The sequence below is a fragment of the Erythrolamprus reginae genome, chromosome 1, assembly GCF_031021105.1.
Source record: "Erythrolamprus reginae isolate rEryReg1 chromosome 1, rEryReg1.hap1, whole genome shotgun sequence".
Taxonomy (NCBI): domain Eukaryota; kingdom Metazoa; phylum Chordata; class Lepidosauria; order Squamata; family Dipsadidae; genus Erythrolamprus; species Erythrolamprus reginae.
The window spans coordinates 396,622,738-396,647,086 of record NC_091950.1 but is presented as its reverse complement, the minus strand read 5'-3'; the positions used below and the strand labels follow the sequence as shown (position 1 = coordinate 396,647,086).

Sequence of the window (24,349 nt, the reverse complement as noted above, 5' to 3'; positions counted from 1 at the left end):
AAAGGCTCTTCCCCTGAGGCCCACCAAACGACATTGTTTAGTCGACGGGACCCGGAGAAGGCCAACTCTGTGGGATCTTATCGGTCGCTGGGATTATATGCCACAATATTTCTTATGTTAAGATTTAAGATCTTCAACAAGACCTGAAGACAACATTTCTTACTTTAAGACAGTGTTTCTCAAATAGTGGGGTGGGCCCGCTGGAGGGGGCACAGATCAATGCCGGGAGGATGAATGATCCTGGAGAACATGCTTTTTTGCCGCACTGAACAATTGCACCGAATACTAGTACACAGCACAGAGCAAGAGATATGAAGTGCAGATAACAAACCCTTAAGAGACACCATGGAAAAGTATTTAACAGGGATGCAAAGAAAGGTGGAGAGAGACGGAGATAATGAGACAAATGTAAGTCTCCTGAAAGCTAAGAGGAGGAAATATGATGAAGCGTATGTAGCGCTTGGCTTCACTGTGATTACGATGGGAGACGAGGAAAGAACGGTATGTTTACTGCATCGGACAGCATGAAGCCAAATAAATTAAGGCATCACTTAAACACATTACACCCCAATCACGCTGATAAGCCGCTTGAGGTTTTTCAACGAAAATGTGCTGAATATTGCAAACAATTGTCCCAGCAGAGAGTTGGGACTTGGGAGGCGTGAAATTATTACTTCTTTCCTGAAGCCTGGGGAGGACAAAAAAAACGAGGCTTTGATCTAACAGCTTCAGTAAGCTCCGCATTCATGCATGGAGGGGCAGCATGGTGGGGGGTTGTGCACACATGTGCAGGGAGCATGGGCACTGCATTATGGATGTGGGTGCACGTTCGTGCAGCCTTTTGGCACCCTAGTAAAAACAGGTTCGCCATCACTGACCTCGAATAGGCCTATCCAAAGTGTCAACACAAAGTGCCTGTTGAGTGTCCCTACCTAGTAGGAAAAGGTTCAAACTCAGATATTTGGTGTTGGTAATGACCTTTAAAGCCCTACATGGCATCGGACCAGAATACCTCCGGAACCGCCTTCTACTGCACGAATCCCAGCAGCCGATAAGGTCCCACAGAGTTGGCCTTCTCCGGATCATGTCGACTAAACAATGTTGTTTGGCGGGCCCCAGGGGAAGAGCCTTCTCTGTGGCGGCCCCGGCCCTCTGGAATCAACTCCCTGCAGAGATTAGAACTGCCCCCACCCTCCTTGTCTTTCGCAAATTACTTAAGACCCACCTGTATCGCCCGGCATGGGGGAACTGAGACACCTCCCCCAGGCTTTTATATTTCATGTTTGGTATGTGTGTGTTGCATGGTTTTAAATGATGGGATTTGTTTGTTTGTTTGTTTGTTTGTTTGTTTGTTTGTTTGTTTATTTATTTATTTAATAGATTTGTATGCTGCCCCTCTCCGTAGACTCAGGGCGGCTAACAACAATAATAAAAACAGCATATAACAAATCTAATATTTAAAATAACTAAAAAACCCTTATTAAAAACCAAACAAGCACACACACAAACATACCATGTATAAATTGTATAGGCCTAGGGGGAAAGGATATCTCAGTTCCCCCATGCCTGATGACAGAGGTGGGTTTTAAGGAGCTTACGAAAGGTGAGGAGGGGGGGGGCAATTCTGATCTCCAGTTTATATATTTTTAATATTAGATTTGTTTCATTGTTTCATTGTAATATTGTTTTACTATTGTTGTGAGCCGCCCTGAGTCTTCGGAGAGGGGCAGCATACAAATCTAATAAATAATAATAATAATAATAATAATAATAATAATAATAATTATTATTATTATTATTATTATTATTATTATTTTCCAGGTGGGATAGTTGCCCAAAAGTGGTCCCTGTGCTCTTCTCTCATGCTCTTCTGAAAGTGTGCAAAGACCTGGCTAAGTCAAGGCCTCTGAAATAATGAGCCAAGTTTCCTTTCTGAGCTGCCACTGTGTTGGGGAATTTGGACTCTTTGCCCTGAATCAGAACAAACACTCCCTGCTAGAGCCAAGTAGGTGAATCGGGCAAAGGCGCCTCTTGCCAGCCACCCCACGGACCAAAGCTCTCCTGCTGCCTAGGAGCCAAAGGAGTCCACAGATTGGCCGATAATTCACATGACCTATTATCTATTATGCTCCTTAGTAAAATAGGTTTACTGTATTCCATTCGTATTCTTTCCTTTGGTTGTTTTAGAAAGAGAGATGATACTCTCTTACTTACTATGTTTGGAAATCATGCTAAGCCATGGGATGTTTACATATGGATTGAATACAATTCCCACACAATTGACAGGCTTCACACAACTTGCAAACCCATAAACCTTGTTTTTACAAACTACAATGGCTTGATTTGTTCACCATGCTAAATCATACTATTAAACCAACCAAAGTATGTATGCATGCATGTATGTTTTGTTTTATTTGTTTTATTTATTTTATTTTATTTTATTTTATTTTATTTTATTTTATTTTATTTTATTTTATTTTATTTTATTTTTATTTTTTATTTTATTTTATTTTATTTTATTTTATTTTATTTTTTTATTTTTATTTTATTTTTTTTATATTTTATTTTATTTTATTTTATTTTATTTTATTTTATTTTATTTTATTTTATTTTATTTTATTTTATTTTATTTTATTTTATTGTATTGTATTGTATTTTATTTTATTTTATTTTATTTTATTTTATTTTATTTTATTTTATTTTATTTTATTTTATTTTATTTTATTTTATTTTATTTTATTTTATTTTATTTTATTTTATTTTATTTTATGGAGGAGGTTGCCCCTCCACTGTGCCACAAGCCCCCGCTGTGCCGAGTACCCCCGGTGCCACCACAAGCAGAGCCTGCCTGCTCTGCGGTGAATGGCTGCTCCATCAGCTCGCCCCTCCACTGCAACACAACCCTCTACCACACTGCAAGCCCCTGCTGCTCCTGGCGCCACAAGCGGCCTTCCCGCTCTGTGGTGAGTGGCTGCTCCGTTGGCTCACCCCTCCACCGCACCGCGAGCCCCCGCCGCCCCTGGTGCCACCAAAAGGGGCCGTCCCGCTCTGCCACGAGTGGCTGTTCCATCGGCTCTCCCCTCCACCACACCACGACCCTCCACCGCACCGCAAAACCCTGCCACACTGCCCCTGCCACGCTGCCCTCTGGCACTGCCGTGAGCGGCACCTCTGTCTGCTCACCCCTCCACCACGCCGCGGCCCTTGCTCTCGATCTCCTGCAGGTTGATGGACCATGGCGCAGGGACCAGACAGGGTGGCCCCGAGCTCTGTGCTCTCCCGCATGTGCTGAGAGATGCCTCCGCTGCAGGAGAGCAGAGAACAGGCCACACAGCCAAAGCTTGGGCAGGCCGCTGTTGTTGTTGGCCCCAGCTGCCACTCTAGGCGCCGCAGCAAGAGTTGGTTGCTGTGCATGTGCAGCAGCCAAAATCTCACGCGGATGTCCTTGCGGCAGCAAAATTTGGGCATGATCCCCCCCTCCCGCTCTCCCATTTCCCAACTTCCAGTGGGCAATGTAGGCTTATTTTTTGTCCTCCCCAGGCTCCAGAGGCTTTTTTAGAGCCTGGGGAGGGTGAAAATACCCTCCTAGAGCCTTGGCACAAGCTGAAAATCAGCTGGCCAGCATGTATATGCACCCTGGAGCTGAGCTAGGGCAACAGCTTGCGTGCCGGCAGATATGGCTCTGCATGCCAGCTGTGGCACCCATGCCATAGGTTCGCCATCAATGATCAAGTGTATTGCTTTGATTATTCTATAAATAAGAGAAAAGCAGTTACCACATGTTCGGAAATCAGTATGAAATCTTACTCTGGGTGAATTTCTTATTGTCAAAGTTAGCCAGTCCTTTGGGAGAATGGAGAGGCGGCCAAGAACTGCAACTCCAGTTACAGGAAAGGAAAGAGAAGCAATCTTCTTGGAGCACGAGGCTCCTCACAATGAACTTTGTTCTGTTCTTCTCCAGAGAATCCCTTGGATAAGACCACTAATATCTAAATGTTAGATTGTACAAATCAAGATGAAAACATTCCCAAATGACAGGCTGTCTACATACAGGGCTGCTGGCCAAAGATGACTCACGAATGACAGCTACCGAGAGTGATCTTCTTCTAGGCTCACATCAGCTTCTTTTTCCCCCCTTGAATTAAGACTTCCCTGTCCTCTAGTCAAAATTGTACAGAAACCCATCTTACTCCTGCTTATGCAAGATCTCGGTCTAAGACTCAAAAAATAAAGAGCACTTCTCATGAGGTGAGACCGTTTGGTCCAGAATGAAATTCTCACACACATCCACCCCACTGACATGAATGGAAGTACAGTGATCCCTCGTTTTTCGCAGGGGATGCGTTCCAAGACCACCCGTGAAAAACGAATTTCCGTGAAGTAGAGGAAATATATTTTTTTAATGGATTTAACGAGTACAGTGATCCCTCTATTATCGCGAGGGTTCCGTTCCAAGACCCCTCGCGATAATCGATTTTTCGGGATGTAGTGGTGCGGAAGTAAAAACACCATCTGCACATGCGCGCCCCTTTTTCCATGGCCACGCATGCGCAGATGGTGTTTTTACTTCCGCACCTGGGAAGACCCAGCAGCTGAGGAGCCGCCTGCCTGCCCGCTTGTCCGCCGCTTTTCCGCTTGTCTGGCCGCCGCTTTTCCGCCGCTTGTCCGCTTGTCCAGCCGCCGCTTTTCCGCCGCTTTTCCGGCCGCCGCTTTTCCGCCGCTTGTCCGCTTGTCCGGCCGCCGCTTGTCCGCCGCTTGTCCGCCGCTTGTCCGCTTGTCCGGCCGCCGCTTTTCCGCCGCTTGTCCGCCCGCCGCAGCTGATCTGCTCGGCAGCGCAGTAGCAGCGAGGAGCCGAAGATGGGGTTTCCCCGTTGCCCATGCAAAGGGGAAACCCCATCTTCGGCTCCTCGCTGCTACTGCGCTGCCGAGCAGATCAGCTGGTGGGCGGCCGAAGGAACCTTCCCTGGGTGCCGCCCGCCGCTCGAGAGCAAGAGGGGGAGAGATAGAGAAAGAGAGAGAAGGAAAGAAAGAGATGAGAGAGGGAGGAAGAGAGTGTGAGAGAGGAAGAAGCAAGAGAGAGAAAGAGAGAGAAAGAAAGATGAGAAAGGAAGGGAGTGATGTCATCGGGTGAAAAAAATCGCGATATAGCGTTTCGCAAAGATCGAGATCGCGAAACTCGGGGGATCACTGTATTTGGAAACCCACCCATTGCATTAAACAGTCATTCTATAATGTTTCTCAGCTGGAATTACATGTGATATTGTACCAGTTTCTTTAATAGAGTACAGTAGTACTGTAGAAGAATTTTATGAATTTTTAATGGATTTAAAATTTGCAATGGATTTAAGCCCTCTTTGAAAACCCGTGAAGTAGCGAATCTGCAAAAGATGGACTGCGAAGTAACGAGGGATTACAATATACCCATCACTCAGAATTCAGGCATATATGTGTATACACACACACACATACGCACCTAGAGAGAAAGAGATTAGATAGATAGATAGATAGATAGATAGATAGATAGATAGATAGATAGATAGATAGATAGGTTGATAGATAGGTTGATAGATAGGTTGATAGATAGATAGATAGATAGATAGATAGATAGATAGATAGATAGATAGATAGATAGAGAGAGAGAGAGAGAGAGAGAGAGAGAGAGAGAGAGAGAGAGAGATATGTAGGTTTGGTGCTGCAACCCAACAGGACTGACACAGACCAGAGGATAATCAGAACTGCAGAAAAAACAATTGCTGCCAACCTGCCTTCCATTGAGGCCCTGTATACTGCACGAGTCAAAAAGAGGGCAGGGAAAATATTTACTGACCCCTCACATCCTGGACACAAATTGTTTCAACTCCTACCCTCAAAACGTCACTACAGAGCACTGCACACCAAGACAACTAGACACAAGAACAGTTTTTTCCCGAACGCCATCACTCTACTAAACAAATAATTCCCTCAACACTGTCAGACTTTCTACTAAATCTGCACTTCTGTTCTGCTAGTTTTTCTCATCATTCCTATCACCCATTTCCTCCCATGTTGACTGTATGACTGTAACTTGTTGCTTATATCCTAAGATTTTTATTAATATTGCTTCTTCATTGCTTATTTGACCCCTATGACAATCATTAAGTGTTGTACCACATGATTCTTGACAAATGTATATTTTATTTTATGTACGCTGAGAGCATATGCACCAAGACAAATTCCTTGTGTGTCCAATCACACTTGGCCAATAAAATTCTATTCTATTCTATTCTATTCTGTTCTATTCTAGATGTAGATATAGATATAATGTATGTATGAATCCATGCATGCATGTATGTATAAATATATGTATGTATCACTGATGGGCTACCAAAATTTTTACTACCACACTGTGGGCATGGCTTATACATTTTGTTTCGACAACTTTCAGTGCAAGTTGGGTGCTCTTGGGTGGAGCTCCAAATTTTGCTACCAGTACTGCGTACCTGACCGTACCCATAGGAGCTCATCACTGGTATGTATGTATGTATGTATGTATGTATGTATGTATGTATGTATGTATGTATGTAAGACCAATCATTGACTTACAACCATAATTAAGGCTGGAATTATAGTTATAAGTTATGCCAGTCCTTAAGCAGCTGGTGTCTGATTTTATTACCTCTTTTGCAGCAATCATTAGGCAAATGCTGTGGTCACTAAGCAAACCCACTGTGCACCACCACGGGATCGGCACCACAGTGGTACAATGGTTAGAGTACAGTATGACAGGCTAACTCTACTCGTAGGCAGCAGTTTGACCCTGACCATATCAAGATTGACTCAGCCTTCCATCCGTCCGAGGTCAATAAAATGAGGAACAAGATTGTTGGGGACAATATGCTGACTCTGTAAACCACTTAGAGAGACTTTAAGCACTAGGAAGTGCTATATAAGCCTAAATGCTATTGCTAGTGTTATTTTGCCAGAGGTACATGCCACTTTCCAAGAAAAAAAAATTCATTGTAAATCGCAGTCATGTGACCACTGGATGCTAACAATGATGGTAAATGGCTGATGCCATTGGTTGCATCCCGCAGTCACATGATTGCAATTTACAATGATTTTTTTCCACTGGAAAAAATCATTATAAATTATAGTCATGTGACCAATGGAGGGGTGGCATACAAATCTAATAAATAATAATAATAATTATTATTATTATTATGATTATTATTATTTTATTATTGTTGTTGTTGTTATTTATTATTATTATTATTATTATTATTATTATTATTATTATTATTATTATTAAATGTGGGCTGTCTGCCAAGTGTCCAAACTGTAATCATGTGACTGCGGTGGGTGGGGCAGCCAGGTCATAAATAACTTTAAGGAGGTCTGCTGTAATTTTTAAGGGCCCCTAAAGGGCCAGTTGTAAATTGGGGACTACCTTTGTTTCCTCCATGATCCTTTACCAGGATAATTAGGGGAGACTGATTACAATTATAGAATAAAAATAACCATGCCTTATTAATGGTTTATATCATTGCTTCCCAACCTTGGCAACCTGAAGACATTTGGACTCCAACTCCCAGAATTCCCCAGTCAGCGAATGCTGGCTGGTGAATTCTGGGAGTTGAAGTCCAGATATCTCCAAGTTGCCAAGGTTGGGAAACACTGGTTTATATGATGCTTATTGTCCCACAGATCTAAAGGAATGGAAAAGGAGCCCAAGACAAGTGGGAGTTCATAAATGAATACAATTATAATTTCCTTTCAAAAACCAAGCAAACAAAAAGGATGTGTTCTGCCAGAAATCTGTTAAAAGCACAATGAAGGAGCAGGATTTGAATTTCAAGGCAGACAGAAATATAGTCAGGAAATATTTATTTAGTTCAGTTCTCCAGAGTCAGATGAATTTCATACTGAGGCTTTGAAAGAACTCACCCATAGTCTGTCTGAACCTTTATGTACTGTTTTTGAGTGCTTTTGTAAAAGAACCTGACCTGCAAACATTCTGAGAACAAATCGTGCCAAAATAACCTTATCTCATATTTTTGTTGGGCAATTTTCTTAGTAAATTTTGAGAATGCTATAGCTACATCTTGCACAATATAGTATAAGGTATCTTGATTCAAAAAAGCATTTGACAGAACATCACATCACATTTGATTAGCAAACTACTTAAATGCTGATGGCATGACAATTTAAGTGGGCACATACAGTAGATACCAGAATAACAGAATTGGAAGGGACCTTGGAGGTCTTCTAGTCCAACCCTCTGACAAACAGGAAACTTAAGCCATTTCAGACAAATGGTTGTCCTATTTCAACCTGTATATTCAACTAAAATATGGTAGAAGGTCTTAAGCATACAACTTATCAGGAAAGACTTCATGAACTCAATCTGTATAGTCTGGAGGACAGAAGTGAAAGGGGGGACGTGATCGAAACATTTCAATATGTTAGGGTTAAATAGGGTTCAGGAGGGAAGTGTTTTTAATAGAAAAGTGAACACAAGAACAAGGGGGCACAATGTGAGGTTACTTGGGGGAAAGATCAGAAGCAACATGAGAAAATATTATTTTACTGAAAGAGTAGTAGATGCTTGGAACAAATTTCCAGCAGAAGTGGTTGGTGAATCATATATCATAACATATATCCATCCTAAGATAAAATACAGAAAATAGTATAAGGGCAGACTAGATGGACCATGAGGTCTTTTTCTGCCATCAGACTTCTATGTTTCTATGTTTCTACCCACAGTAACTGAATTTAAACATGCCTGGGATAAACATATATCCATCCTAAGATATAATAAAGGGCAGACTAGATGGACCATGAGCTCTTTTTCTGCCGTCAATCTTCTATGTTTCTATGTTTCTATATTCAAGCAATGCTCATCAGGACAGACCTATTTAAACACATTGAAACAGATTCAGGGATAATTAGGAGAATAGACCGTAAATCCCATGAAGGGAGCTTGAAAAAAACTAAAAACGATCCACATCATGAAAACTGAGAGGGAATATAATGAAACTTTTCTAATATTTGAAATAACGTCATACATTAGAAACCCAAGATTTTTCTATGGTACCCCAGAATGCAAGATATGGTTGATGAATTTAAATCACAGAAAGTAAGATTCTGGTTGAGTCTAAAAAACCAACAACATTAAGAAACATTTGTCAATGAAACCAAAATGGCAGAAAGATATAAAATAAAGAATGCTTATCACTGCTTATCAGCAATTCTTTCATATGGATTTTTCCTGCACCGGACAGGAATGATTCAATTACTGTAGCCCAACTCTTATGATTCTAAGAAGCTGCAATGGGAAAGGTTAAGCAACTTATAACAGTTCATTTACTCACTGTTCAAAGTGACAACACCATTGAAAAAATGCGACTTATGACTGTTTTTCACACTTATGACCATTGCAGCTTCTCCATGGTCATGTGATCAAAACTGAGAGGCTTGGCAACTGGTTCATATTTATGATAGTTATAAGTCCCAAGTTCATGTGAACACCTTTTGCAAACTTCTTACAAGCAAAGTCAATGGGGAAACCAGATTCACAACAATCGTGTTACTAACTTAACAACTAGAATAGAATAGGATAACAGAATTGGAGATCTTCTAGTCTGACCTTCTGCTCAGGAAGGAAACCCAATCCCATTTCAGACAAATGGTTGTCCAATCTCTTCTTAAAAACAAGGTTTGTTTGTTTGTTTGTTTGTCTGCAAGACTCTGAAGACCTATCTATGTCACCAGGCATGGGGTAATTGATGTATCTCCTTTTGGCTAGTAAGATTTATGTGTGGTTATGACTGGGTAGTATTGACTGTTTTTAAATGATAGTGGGTTTTATATAGTTTTAATTATTGGATTTGTACTGCAATGTTTATTGTTGTTGGGAACCGCCCCGAGTCTTCGGAGAGGGGCGGCATACAAATCTAATATATTATTATTATTATTATTATTATTATTATTATTATTATCATCATCATCATCATTATTATCATCATCATCATCATCATTATTATATGCCTACTCACCCATTTTGAGACTGTCAGAAATCACTACCCCTAAATTCTCTTCTGAAGTTTTTGCTAACACAGAACTGCCAATACAATACTCAGATTGAGGATTCCTTTTCCCCAAGTGCATTATTTTACATTTGGAAACATTAAACTGCAGTTTCCATTGCTCTGACCATTTATCTAGTAAAGCTAAATCATTAACCATATTACAGACACCTCCAGGAATATCAACCCTATTGCACACTTTAGAGTCATTGGCAAATAGGCAAACCTTCCCTACCAAACCTTCCCCTATGTCACTCACAAACATATTAAAAAGAATAGGACCCAGAACAGACCCTTGTGGCACACCGCTTGTAACCTGTCTCTGCTCTGAATACTCGTCATTAACAATAACTCTCTGATGTCTACGCTTCAGCCAGCTGCAAATCCACTGAACTATCCAGGGATTAAGTCCAATCTTGATATTGAACTATGACTGGATAAAAATGTATGTTTGTTACTGATATATTTTAAGGTATATGCATTGATACAGTGGTACCTCTACCTACAAATGCCTCTAATTACAAACTTTTCTAGATAAGAACCGGGTGTTCAAGATTTTTTTGCCTCTTCTCAAGAACCATTTTCCACTTACAAACCCAAGCTTCTGAAACTGTAACCAGAAAAGGCAGGGAGAAGCCTCTGTGGGGCCTCTCTAGGAATCTCCTGGAAGGAAACTGGGCCGGAAAAAGCGGGGAGAAGCCTCTGTGGGGCCTCTCTAGGAATCTCCTGGGAGGAAACAGGGCCTCTACCCTCCCTGTAGTTTCCCCAATCACATACATTATTTGCTGTTACAAATATGGGGAAAATTCTTCTTCTTACAAACTTTTCTACTTAAGAACCTGGTCAGAGAATGAATTAAGTTCGTAAATAGAGGTACCACTGTATATGGAAATTGCGGAGAATTTTTTTTTTTTAAAAAAAGGAAAAATTGTCCACCACTAGGATTTAACCACATGTATCCCAACTGTTTAACCAGCTGATCCCAGGTTCTAGAGTATGAATGGAAAGTGAGTCATTGTTCTCCATATTCATTCTTGTCCTGACATTTCTTTAAAGGGGTGGGAGTAGCAGAGAACACAGTCTATATAAAGCAGAAAGAATTGTGCTTAGGCAGCAGTGAGATCATAGGTGTGTGTCGGGTGGGGAGGGGGTGTCCTTACAGTTTCCACCTCCGGATTTGCCTGAACTGGGACCGCCCCACACATCAAAGTAAACAAGGCTTGAGAACAGTATGTCCAGAAGTCAATAGCCTTGGGAAGCTGGGAAAATGGACTCATCTAAGCAGGTTTTTGCTGCAATACCCCACAACTAAGGCTGTCGCAAACTTGCCATGACAAGTGTGTACTGCAAAATAAATACTACTATTCTGACCTCCTCCATCAAACAAACAAACAAACAAAAGACACAAGCAGATTTTTGCAGATTGAACAGCAATATGCAAAGCCATCATTTCCAGGCAAGCAAATGAAAATGTCTCTTTCAAAGAAACAGGAATAAGGATCACAAATGAGCCTAAAACAAACCACAAATGGTTGGCAACATGATATGCTAAACTATGGTTTATTAACTGCAACGGTGAGATTGACATATATGAGTTGAAATGAGAAGGCAAGATAGAGAGGAAAAGCACAAAGAATTAGCAGAGGGCCCAAATTCCATCCAAGAGAAAAAGGATATGGTGGCACTTCCTACTACCTGCTATCATCTAGAAAAAATTTGGACAGGAGAACCTTATTGAAAGCTATAAATTAATCTATGGTAAGGTGACCAGATGTCCTGCTTTTGGCGGGACAGTCCCGCTTTTTAACAAGTTTTCCTGCGGTGTTTTTAAAAAGTCCCAATTTTTTAAAAATGGGACATCTGGTCACCTTAGCTTTGGAGAATATAATGTACGGTTCTGATTGGTTGGGAGCACCCGACGCCAACGGAAGCTTCGCCGCACCGCATCAAAAATTAAATGGAGGAATGAAACAGAACGAGGGGAATAGACTGGAAGAGATTGAGAGGAGGCCGGTCGGGGTTGCTTTGGCCATCGCTCGCCGGCTTTCGCTCAGATACGTTTTCAACTTCTCTCTCCTACATTCGTCGGTAAATAAATAAATCTAGCCGAATCTTTCCCCATTTGGTGGAGTGGGTGAGGATTTTTCTTCCTCCCCGCCCCTGCCTCCTCAAATGAAGGTACGGACCCAGTGGTGGGCTATGAGCCGGAAGGCTACATTGTGCTCGCCGCCACGGCTCATAAGTTCTTGCGGGACCAGTGCGATTTTGCTACTGCACCTGTGAAAGTAGCAAAATTGCACATGGGGCCGCAGGTAAAACCTCGCTGAAACATGGGTGCAATTTTGCTATCTTCACAGGTGCAGCAGCAAAATCGCGCTGGTCCCGCAAGAACTTACAAGCCGCGGTGCTGAGCACAATTTAGCCTTCCTGCTCATAGCCAAGCACTGTACGGACCCCTGATATAGGTTGACCACCTGCTCATCCAGGCCCACAAGACAGGGGCCCTGAGCCTCCCCGCAAACGCTGCCGAAGCAGCCACCCTCCTCATCAAGAGGCCCTCCACCGTTCGGGCTAGGAGGAACCACACCTGCTCCGAATCTACGGAGAGGAGTGGCCTACAAATCTAATAAATAAATAAATAAATAAATAAATAAATAAATAAATAAATAAATAAATAAATAAATAAATAAATAAATAAATAAATAAATAAATAAATAAATAAATAAATAAATAAATAAATAAATAAATAAATAAATAAATAAATAAATAAACAAACAAACAAACAAACAAACAAACAAACAAACAAACAAACAAACAAACAAACACCCCCACCCACGGCAGCTGTCCTAAAGGTATTTTTACACACACACACAAAAGTCCCCCTCCCCCCTGCAACAGTGCCTCGCTTTACCTAAATTATAATCTGGTCATTTTAATCTATGGCATAGATAAAATATTTGGGGATTAGTTTTCCCTCACTCATTTCAGACACTAGACGCAGAAATAATCCAATGAAAATGACTGTATGCCTTATTTGTGGAAATGAAAGAGAACACACACCACAAAATTAATGAATTCATTTTCCACAGATGTAGTGACGATTTTTAATCTGGCTGGCTTTAAAAGAGGCCTTTGGTTGGCTTCAGAGAAACCAATTGCTGGTCTGCTCCAACAAGACTGTACCTATATATTTGGGGTTGGGGAAGCTGCCAAGCAAACAGCTTTTAATACTTGTAGTAAATAGCAATAGCACTTAGACTTATATACCGCTTCACAGGGCTTTGCAGGGCTTTCTAAGCACTTCAAAGAGTCGGCATATTACCCCCAACAATCTAGGTCTTAATTTTACCAACCTCAGAAAGATGGAAGGCTGAGGCAACCTTGAGCCAATAAGACTCAAACTTCCAAATTGCTGGTAGCCAGCAATCACAGAACAATGTTTTTTAAAAATGTTATCCTTTCCTGGATAAAGGGCTTGTGATACACTGGAGAGATTCAAATGAATTACAAAATCTGGACTTCCATTAAAATGCCTCTGAGGAAGCAGGATGATTTCCCCATAAACATTTTACTTATTTATTTTATTTTATTCTTTATTTGTTTGTTTTGTCAAATATGTATTGGTGGTATACAAAGATATAATAATATTTATATACAGGATACTAGTAAAAGAGAAACTAAGAGAAACATTAGAGAAACATTAACATTTTCTGGGAAATTGCTGGAACTTGGGTTAGATGTATCAAAAGAGGCCTTTGATCAAAAGACCTCTCCTGTACATAGCTCTGTCCCTCTCAATCTTAGGGGAAAAGAAAAAGGACAAACTCTTGCTATGAGGATTTTGCAAAAGGCTGAAGCAGGTCCCCATGAATTTCCATCAATAGCAAGACTCTTATCTTTTTCCTTCTACCCTAGGGTTAAGAAGAAAAGCTACATGTTTCACACTCAAACCAGACTTTGTAACAGTTCACACAACAGAAGTAATCAATCCCAAGCCAAATAAAAGCTTAGTTTATTGCGGTATCCCAGCCAACTTTATCTTCTTTAATAAACAGTAATATTTGATCAATGATACCCATGGATGGAAAATAAGCAGTTGTCACATGGAAGGAGATTTCCAAGAAACAAAGAATAGAGGCTAGGCAGAGAAGTTTTTTTAAAAAATCCCCAAAATTGACAATAACAGACTTCCCCTTTTATTTTACCAATTTTAGGTGGATTTTAATGTTTGAGTTTGCTACAGTATGTTTAAATGTTTAATGTAAACTATGCAGTGCAGATGATTATTATGTTTGTTCAATGGCTTAATATAATGGGTAAAACTAGCAAGGGGGTTAATTAAAAAACAGCAAGGGAAAATTCCCCTTCTTACATGAGACATCACAATATCCTGTGGCATAGAGTTCCAAAGTAAATTATAGCTGAACAAACTTGTTTGTTGGTCAGATGCAGCTGGCAGACCAGCACAGGAGAAAATGCTTTGATCTGGATTCTGGAGCAAATAAGGGGCTTTGGATGCTCCAAGGACTGTTAACAATGCTTCTCCAATCTGGGAGGATCTTCATTGGCATACAGATTACTAAAATTCTGAGGGAAGCGGTGATAATTGGAGTCAGGTTTTCCCTGAAGTTCATTAAACGTTGTCCCTTAACAGATTTAAAATCTACATTTTTGCAAATGATTTCAACAAGAAAGAAAGAAAGAAAGAAAGAAAGAAAAAGAAAGAAAGAAAGGAAGAAAGAAAGAAAGAGAAAGAAGGAAGGAAGGAAAGAAAGAAAGAAAAAGAAAGAAGGAAAGAAAAAGAAAGAAAGAAGGAAGGAAAGAAAGAAAGAAAGAAAGAGAAGGAAGGAAAGAAAGAAAGAAAAAAGAAAAAGAAAGAAGGAAGGAAAGAAAGAAAGAGAAAAGAAAGAAAGAGAAGAAAAAAGAGAAGAAAGAAAGAGAAGAAAGGAAGGAAGGAAGGAAGAAAAAGAAAGAAGGAAGGAAGGAAAGAAAGAAAAAGAAAGAGAGAAGGAAAGAAAGAGAAGGAAGGAAAGAAAGAAAGAAAGAGAAAGAAGGAAGGAAAGAAAGAAAGAGGAAAGAAAGAAAGAGAAGAAAGGAAGAGAAGGAAGGAAGGAAGGAAGGAAGAAAAAGAAAGGATGGAAAGAAAGAAAAAGAAAGAAAGAAAGAAAGAAAAAGAATGAAAGAAAGAGAAGGAAGGAAGGAAGGAAAGAAAGAAAGAAAGAAAGAAGGAAAGAAAGAAAAGAGAAGAAAGGAAGGAAGGAAGGAAGGAAGAAAAAGAAAGAAAGAATGAAAGAACGAAAGAAAAAGAAAGAAAGAAAAAGAAAGAAGGAAAGAAAGAGAAGGAAGGAAGGAAAGAAAGAAAGAAAGAAAAGAAGAAAGAAAGAAAGAAAGAAAGAAAGAAAGAAAGAAAGAAAGAAAGAAAGAAAGAAAGAAAAAAATAAGAGTAGGTTAACAGAAGAAATCCACAACAGAAGATATCCGCAAACAGAAGAAATCCCCAAGAAATTCACCTGGCCTCCACTATGAGATGCCAGGTTCATCTCTGACTCTCTCAACTACTAAAATCTCAATTCTGGAGCTAATCCAATCCTGTCTCCCCTATATCAGATCCTTTGCATTTTCTTTCCGAGATTGTTCCCCTCTTGGATCAAAAGGCCCCTGTGCTTTAACTGAACTTCCCGGATTCCTGAGAAAACGATACTCCGTGGCCAGACTGAAGACCTGTCATCTCTCAAAACCCACCTGTCAAAAGAATTGACCATGGCTGTAGGCTCTCCCAGACTCACCTGTAAGCCAGACTCATGCACTCAAACAGGCGGGTGAGGGTGGGATCAATGCTTGGAGGATCGGGGGCTTCTGGCACTGCCTGGTGATGGCGCCGACGGGGCACCAAGTCGCTGTGCGGACATGACACCATGAAGTGACCACTGTGGATGACTTGGGAGCAGACGGGGTAACCAGAGCCAGGTTTGGTGCTGTTGAAGGCTGGGTTGTCCGAGTCTGAATCAAAATCCGAGTCGGGCCTTGAGCCCATCTGCAGTTCCAGATAAGGCCCAGATCGTTCAGGCTGAATGACAGCCATGGGGAAGGAAATGGAGAACTCCTTCCAACCCAGCTGTCAAAGCCAACACGAGGATCTTCTTGCAGTGGCAGCCAGTCCCACGTACCTATGTAAACGTCCTGTGCAATTAACACTTAAGGTAAGAACATCCTGGCCAGAACCTCACCTGGCGCTCACTGGGGCTCTGGCTCCAATAGCAGCCTTTAGAGATCAACCTAATGTGGTTCTGCCTCCAAAATGGGTGGACGCAAAGAGTTGCCTGGGAGAAATTAACACTTTGTTTGCCAGTACAAAGGTGCATTCGGATAGCCAGCGGCCACGCAAAACAGCTCCAGATAAGGTGGCTAACTTTTGCTCTGGTTCCTGTGCCTTTAAGAGCAATCTAATCTTTTATCATTATGGAGGCCATAATGTTGACTTCTCTGCTATGAAAAGAAGATTCGCTTACTGATTCCTGCAGGTGGAATGGCTGTTAAAGGCCAAAGGACTGGAGATGTTTTTTCCCCCACAGTCAGTTAGCAGTTTAATCTGATTTGGATTGGCAGTTACACTTGTCTCATATTGTCGATGATGATAGAAACACCCCTGAACTGATTCATAGACATATGCGCAGAATCCCACCACCAAGCAGAGCTGTCAATGAGCTGGCAAAACAGACTGTGTTTGCATTGGCGAAGAACTGCTGGGAGCATGTACAGGAAAAGGGAGTTGTGTGCTGTGTTTACCCAGTACTAATGCATCCTCTCCCCCCCCCTCCCCAGCATTCCCAGCAAGCAAACACAGATTAGGAGTCAAAAATAAGTGAAATCATAGCAACCTGTGTGTAGCACAGTATGAATCAACATAAAAAGCGATGTTCCTGGACCCTAGAAAAACAGCAACAACACAAAGGCAGCAGGGTTCTTTCCAGCCTTTGCCAAGATGGGGGAAGGCCATATGGCGTGCAGAATACGCGCATGAGGCATGTGGAGCATAATCGTAGACGGACACATGGTCAGGGTCATCTTGACTATATTCGCACAACACGCTTAACTTGACGGCTGGCTTAGCCTATTTTCTGTGTTTGCACACAATATGGTAGACCCCAAATCAAATGGGCTGGAGTTGTACAATATGGCAAGCAGCAAAAAATTAACCTAGAGTAACACTAACCAAATTAGCATACAGTGGTACCTCTACTTACAAATTTAATTCGTTCCGTGACCAGGTTCTTAAGTAGAAAAATTCGTAAGAAGAAGCAATTTTTCCCATAGGAATCAATGTAAAAGCAAACAATGCGTGCAAACCCATTAGAAAAATCCAAAACTTTAAGGTGTTTTTTTAAAAAAACCAGCGAGTGGAGGGTTTGTAAGTGGAAAATGGTTCTTGAGAAGAGGCAAAAAAACCTTGAACACCCGGTTCGTATCTAGAAAAGTTTGTAAGTAGAGGCGTTCTTAGATAGAGGTACCACTGTATAGTGTGACTATAAACTGCTGGGTTTGTAATCAGGTTAAGCAATTGATGAATAGTTATGGGAACCACAGTGATCCGTCTCAATGCAGGCAGTCCTTGATTGACAATTGCAATTGGGAATCTGAAAGTGTGTCACTAAGTAAGATGGTCGTTAACTGAGTGGTGCCTGATTTTATGAAAGGTGTAGGAGATATAGGAAAGCAATAGGACAGGGGACGGAAGGCACTCTAGTGCACTTGTACTCGCCCCTTACTGGCCTCTTAGGAATCTGGATAGGTCAACCGTAGATAATCTAAGGGTAAAGTGTTGGGGGTTTGGGGATGACACTATGGAGTCCGGTAATGAGTTCCACGCTTCAACAACTCGGTTACTGAAGTCATATTTTTTACAGTCAAGTTTGGAGCGGTTAATATTAAGTTTAAATCTGTTGTGTGCTCTTGTGTTGTTGTGGTTAAAGCTGAAGTAGTCACCGACAGGCAGGACGTTGCAGCATATGATCTTGTGGGCAATACTTAGATCTTGTTTAAGGCGTCTTAGTTCTAAACTTTCTAGGCCCAGGATTGAAAGTCTAGTCTCATAGGGTATTCTGTTTCGAGTGGAGGAGTGAAGGGCTCTTCTGGTGAAGTATCTTTGGACATTTTCAAGGGTGTTAATGTCTGAGATGCGATATGGGTTCCAAACAGATGAGCTGTATTTGAGGACGGGTCTGGCAAAAGTTTTGTAAGCTCTGGTAAGTAGTGTGAGATTGCCAGAGCAGAAGCTACGTAGGATTAGGTTTACAACTCTTGAAGCCTTCTTGGCTATATTGTTGCAGTGGGCTTTAGCGCTTAAATCTTTTGTTATTAGTATACCAAGGTCTTTAACCGAGTGGGTATTATCTGTGATAATTTGTTTATTCAGTTCGTATTTGGAGTTCAGATTCTTCTTCCCAATGTGTAGGACAGAGCATTTGCTAGTTGAGATTTGGAGTTGCCATGTGTTAGACCACTCAGAAACAGCGTCAAGGTCTTTTTGGAGAGTAGTTGTGTTATCGGTGGTGTTGAAGAGTTTTACATCGTGGGCGAAGAGGACACAGTTGCTTGTGATGTAATCGCAAAGGTCATTGATGTAGAGAATGAAGAGCGTTGGTCCCAGTACACTATCTTGGGGAACACCGCTTTTAACTGGGACGGGGGTGGATATGGTGCTTCCTATTTTGACCACTTGTTGTCATCTGCAATAGTGGAAACAAATCTCGTTTTATTTTGGACAATTGATAACTCAACCACTTGGGGCAGCAGAAGATCTGAAGTAGTCCAACTGGCACAGTCAAAGTCTGCGTAGGAGAAGGAACCACCTTCCTAAAAGAATGAATTGCAAAGCCATTCTTAATCCCTAAAGCTTTTCCCCTTCTAATTTTTGCTCCACAGCAAGCAAAAATTAAAGGCTTGCTGTTGTTCCCCAACATGGAAATGACTTGACAAATGGGAGACCAATTGAAGCCCTGGGCATAGAGCTTTCAAGATAATAACCAGCATTTTAAATTGGGCATGGAAGCATACTGGTAACCAATAAATTGACTTCAGGACTGGTATTGTTTTTCCTGGCAGGATACTCCTATCAATAGTCTAGCCACCACATTCTGCACCAACTATAGCTTCTGGGTCATCTCCAAAGGTTCCAGAAACAATCCATTATAGTAATCTAACCAGATGGGGATCAAAGCATGCCATGGTTATCAACATATCAAATGCCATGACCCCTTAATAAAGTTCCTCATGTGGTGGTGACCCCCAACCATAAGTCTAGCACCAATTCCAATTCTCCCAACAGAGCTTTATGCTGATGGGCAGGAAGATCAGAGGGACACCTCCACTGTAAAGGCCTAATTGTAAAATATGTTCCTTACACCATGGGAAATTTGTCTTTTCCCATGGTATTAGGCAACCCCTATGAAATGGTATTCGACCCCCAATGGATACCAATCCCCAGGTTGAGAACCACTGATTAGAGTCAAAGTATCTTCACGTTATGAGCCCCCAATTAAGTCCAAAGTAGAAATTCAAACACACACGTTGTAAAGTAAACAAAGTTGGTTTATCCAAAGGAAAATATTGTCCAAACGCACTTTAAATGAGCCAAAGTACTCTCCCACAAACCACAAGCCTTGAATGGTGTGAAAAAATAAAACAAAAGCAAAGCAGAAAAAAGGCAGCTGTGAAGACATCACAGCCACCCCACTTCAAGAGTCCTCAGGCTGTACTTAACTGTGAATTGTTTCACAAAGTCTTTGTAAATCCTGAAGCAAACCACACTTCTCTCTCTCACCAAACGGATAATCTCCCACACCAAGAGGCAACAACGCTGGCAATTTATCAGCTGCCCCATTAGCCTAATTGCCCCAGCCACAGGTGTTCTCCCTTATTTTCTATAATACTTGCACAGTTGTTCCTTCCTTGTCATAAACCCACGTCTGCTAGCATCTATGAATCCCTCCTCTTCTGAATCTAACTATGATGATGATGGCTCACTAATGGGGTAAATAGCTAATGGGCTGCCTGTAATTACCTCCTCATCTGATCCTGCTTCACTCCCAGAATCTTCCCTTGACACAGAGCCAAGCACAACAGTCCGTGTTATAAGCTGAAGTTGAAGAACGACCCCCCCCCCACCTCGCCACAGTACTTACTATTTTAACAAGAGTGAAAGTCAAGAAAGACAAGGAATCACAACCAACTCCTTCATGGGGAACAGAATCCAAATTCCAGAGTAACTGTTGGGACTGGTATTATTGGATTGCACAGCCATTTATTGACAAATGGCAACTCCATTTAGATAGGATTGAAGACAAGCTTGTTTTGTCCCATCCACATTCTCATAGGCTCCACGTACTGGTTCCAGACTTCTATGGGATCTCCAGCCCAGCCCAGGAGACACTATATCAGTACAGCAGAGTGCAGAATACAGAGAAGAGCAACAATGTGTAGAAGCAACAAAGATGATTAAGGAACTGGAGGCTAAAACATCTGAAGAATGGTTGCAGGAACTGGGCATGGCTAGTTTAATGAAAAGAAGAACCAGGGGAGACACGATAGCAGTGTTCCAATATCTCAGGGGTTGCCACAAAGAAGAGGGAGTCAAACTGTTCTCCCAAGCAGCTGAGGGCAAGACAAGAATCAATGAGTGGAAACTAATCAAGGAGAGAAGCAACTTAGAACTAAGGAGAAATTTCCTGACAATTAGAATAATTAATCAGTGGAACAGCTTGCCTCCAGAAATTGTGAATGCTCCAACACTGGATGTTTCAAAAAAAAGATGTTGGATAACCATTTGACTGAAGTCGTGTAGGGTTTCCTACCTAAGCTGGAGACCAGAAGACTTCCAAGAGGTTGAAGTTGGACTAGAAGACCTTCAAGGTTCCTTTGTGTTATTCTATTCTATTCTATTCTATTCTATTCTATTCTACTCTACTCTACTCTATTCTATTTCAGTAGATGTCAGCAACCTATTGATGATACCATGCTCCAAATGGACAGATGACCCTTTCCCCCAACAGTTTTCAATAGATATTAAATAATATGGGGGAGGGCAATAGTCACGGGGAACCCCACTAGAGATCCCAGATGAAGCTTTGCTCCTCAGTACTGCCAACTGGAACCCCTCACTCAGAGAACCACCACAAAATTACACCCCCAACTCCTAACCCTTGTAGACAAGAATTCTGGGAGTCCACAAGTCTTAAAATTGCCCAGGTTGGAGACCCCTGAGCTAGAATGATACAGAGGTTTTTCATATCAAATACCATTGAAAGATTATAGAACCAAGAGGACAACCTTTGAAGTATCCAATGCTATTTTAGCACCCTAATTGCAGAGGATCCAGATAATTCATCCTCCTAAATAATGAAGTGATACCTATCAACCGAGAAACATAGAAACATAGAAGTTTGACAGCAGAAAAAGACCTCCTGGTCCATCTAGTCTGCCCTTATACTATTTCCTGTATTTTATCTTAGGATGGATATATGTTTATCCCAGGCATGTTTAAATTCAGATACTATGGATTTACCAACCACGTCTGCTGGAAGTTTGTTCCAAGGATCTACTACTCTTTCAGTCAAATAATATTTTCTCATATTGCTTCTGTTCTTTCTCCCAACTAACCTCATATTGTGCTCCTTTGTTCCTGTGTTCACTTTCCTATTAAAAACACTTCCCTCCTGGACCCCATTTTACCCTTTAACATATTTAAATGTTTTGATCATGTCCCCCCTTCTCCTTCTGTCCTCCAGACTATACAGATTGAGTTCATTAAGTCTTTCCTGATACGTTTTATGCTTAAGACCTTCCACCATTCTTGTAGCCCGTCTTTGGACCCGTTCAATTTTATCAATTGGGCGTCCTCCTCGATCCACAGCTCACATTAGAAAACCATCTCTCAGCTGTGGCGAGGGGGGCGTTTGCCCAGGTTCGCCTGGTGCACCAGTTGCGGCCCTATCTGGACCGGGACTCATTACTCACAGTCACTCATGCCCTCATCACCTCAAGGTTCGACTACTGTAATGCTCTCTACATGGGGCTACCTTTGAAAAGTGTTCGGAAACTTCAGATCGTGCAGAATGCAGCTGCGAGAGCAGTCATGGGCTTACCTAGGTATGCCCATGTTTCACCATCACTCCGCAGTCTGCATTGGCTGCCGATCAGTTTCCGGTCACAATTCAAAGTGTTGGTTATGACCTTTAAAGCCCTTCATGGCATTGGACCAGGATATCTTCGGGACCGCCTCCTGCCGCACGAATCCCAGCAACCGATTAGGTCCCACAGAGTGGGCCTTCTCCGGGTCCCATCAACTAAACAATGTCGGTTGACGGGCCCCAGGGGAAGAGCCTTCTCTGTGGCGGCACCGGTCCTCTGGAACCAACTCTCCCCGGAGATTAGAACTGCCCCTACTCTTCCTGCCTTCCGTAAACTCCTTAAAACCCACCTTTGCCGTCAGGCATGGGGGAATTGAAACATCTCCCCCTGGGCATGTTTAATTTATATATGGTATGCTTGTGTGTATGTCTGTTAGTATATGGGGTCTTTTTAAAATCTTTAAATATTTTAAATTTGTCAGATTATTTATGATTTGTTTCCACGTGTTGTGAGCCGCCCCGAGTCTTCGGAGAGGGGCGGCATACAAATCTAAGTAATAAATAAATAAATAAATGTGAGGTCTCCAGAACTGGACACAGAATTCCAAATGTGGTCTCACCAGCGCTCTATATAGCGTGATCACAATCTCCCTCTTCCTGCTTGTTATACCTCTAGCTATGCAGCCAAGCATTCTACCAAGCAAAAGAGCTTCCATCCCTTTTTCCATCCATCAGTGCATTAGTGCACCAGCATGCCTTCCGTCCCCTGTCCTAATGTCTCTCTTATACAGTGTGGGGGGGGAAAGTATTTACTCAGACACCAATTGTGCAAGTTCTCCCACTTAAAAAGATGGGAGAGGCCTGTAATTGACATCATAGGTAAACCTCAACCATGAAAGACCACATGAGAAAACACATCCAAAAAATCACATTGTTTGGTTTTTAACGAATTTATTTGCAGATTATGATGGAAAATAAATATTTGGTCACCTACAAACAAGGAAGATTTCTGGCTCTCACAGACCTGTAACTTCTTCTTTAAGAGGTTCCTCTGTCCTCCACTCATTACCTGTAGTAATGGCACCTGTTTGAAGTTGTTATCAGTATAAAAGACACCTGTCCTGCACCTCAAACCTTCACACTCCAGTTTCATGGTGGTTTCAACTATACAAGGGTACTGAAAATGAGCTGACCCAATATTACAGGATCTATGCTTTGCAGAAACTTCAACCTTCAAGTAGAAAACTACTAAAGGGACAAGAATGAAAAAGAAAAACCAATCAAGTATTGTGAATCCTGGCCTATGGAGCACAAAATTCAGATGACTAAAAATCTTACAAAAAGGGGGGAAATCACTTCCTACAGAATATGACAAATTGTGAAATGTTGATAACCAAAGGAAAAGCAACCAATTCTACAAAAATGATGTTGGATACTGTAAATTCACTATGAACAAGAAGCAAGTCATAATGGAAAAGTAAAGAGGCTGGTTTCCAAATCTCTGGTAGACCCCAATTGTTACCCCACTGACTCACCAGGAAGTTTCTACACAGCAGGCAATTGTTGAGCCATCAAACCACACCCAGCCACCAGTATTTATAGAAGGAAGGCAGCTCAGGTCTCGCAGTGTTCGCCTGAGAACAAGGACAGAAACACCAGCCTGAAGATGACGAGTGAGACCTCATTGAAACGTCGCCAGAAATTTCCAAATCCTACACGGGAAGAAACCCGAATATACCAAGACCGTCATACCTGTACCCGTGAAAATCTACGAAAATATATATATATACATATACATATACATATACATATACATATACATATACATATACATGTATAGATAGATAGATAGATAGATAGATAGATAGATAGATAGATAGATAGATAGATAGGGAGAGAATATGTATGATATTTAAGATAAGGGAAGACAATTGGACAGGGGACGATAGGCACATCAGTGCACTTATATAAGCCCCTTACTGGCCTCTTAGGAACCTGGAGAGGTCAATCGTGGAGAGTCTAAGGGAGAAATGTGCAATAGGCAAGCAGCTTGGTGTGAAGAAATCAACTCTGGGTGCAATAATTAGAAAATGGATGACATACAAGACCATTGATAATCTCCCTTGATCTGGGACTACACACAAGATCTCATCCTGTGGG

General features: G+C 41.5%; 1 protein-coding gene across 1 annotated transcript in view; it reads right to left on the bottom strand.

The window, feature by feature from the left end:
* The window catches only part of MLXIPL (MLX interacting protein like), a 94,185-nt gene extending 77,693 nt beyond the window's left edge, over positions 1 to 16,492 (bottom strand). The window contains exon 1 of the mRNA XM_070735096.1: positions 15,851 to 16,492. Within this exon, the coding sequence (XP_070591197.1) occupies positions 15,851 to 16,146 (296 nt within the window). The 5' untranslated portion in view covers positions 16,147 to 16,492. The remainder of the gene's footprint in view (positions 1 to 15,850) is intronic.
* Between the last annotated feature and the right edge of the window lie 7,857 nt (positions 16,493 to 24,349).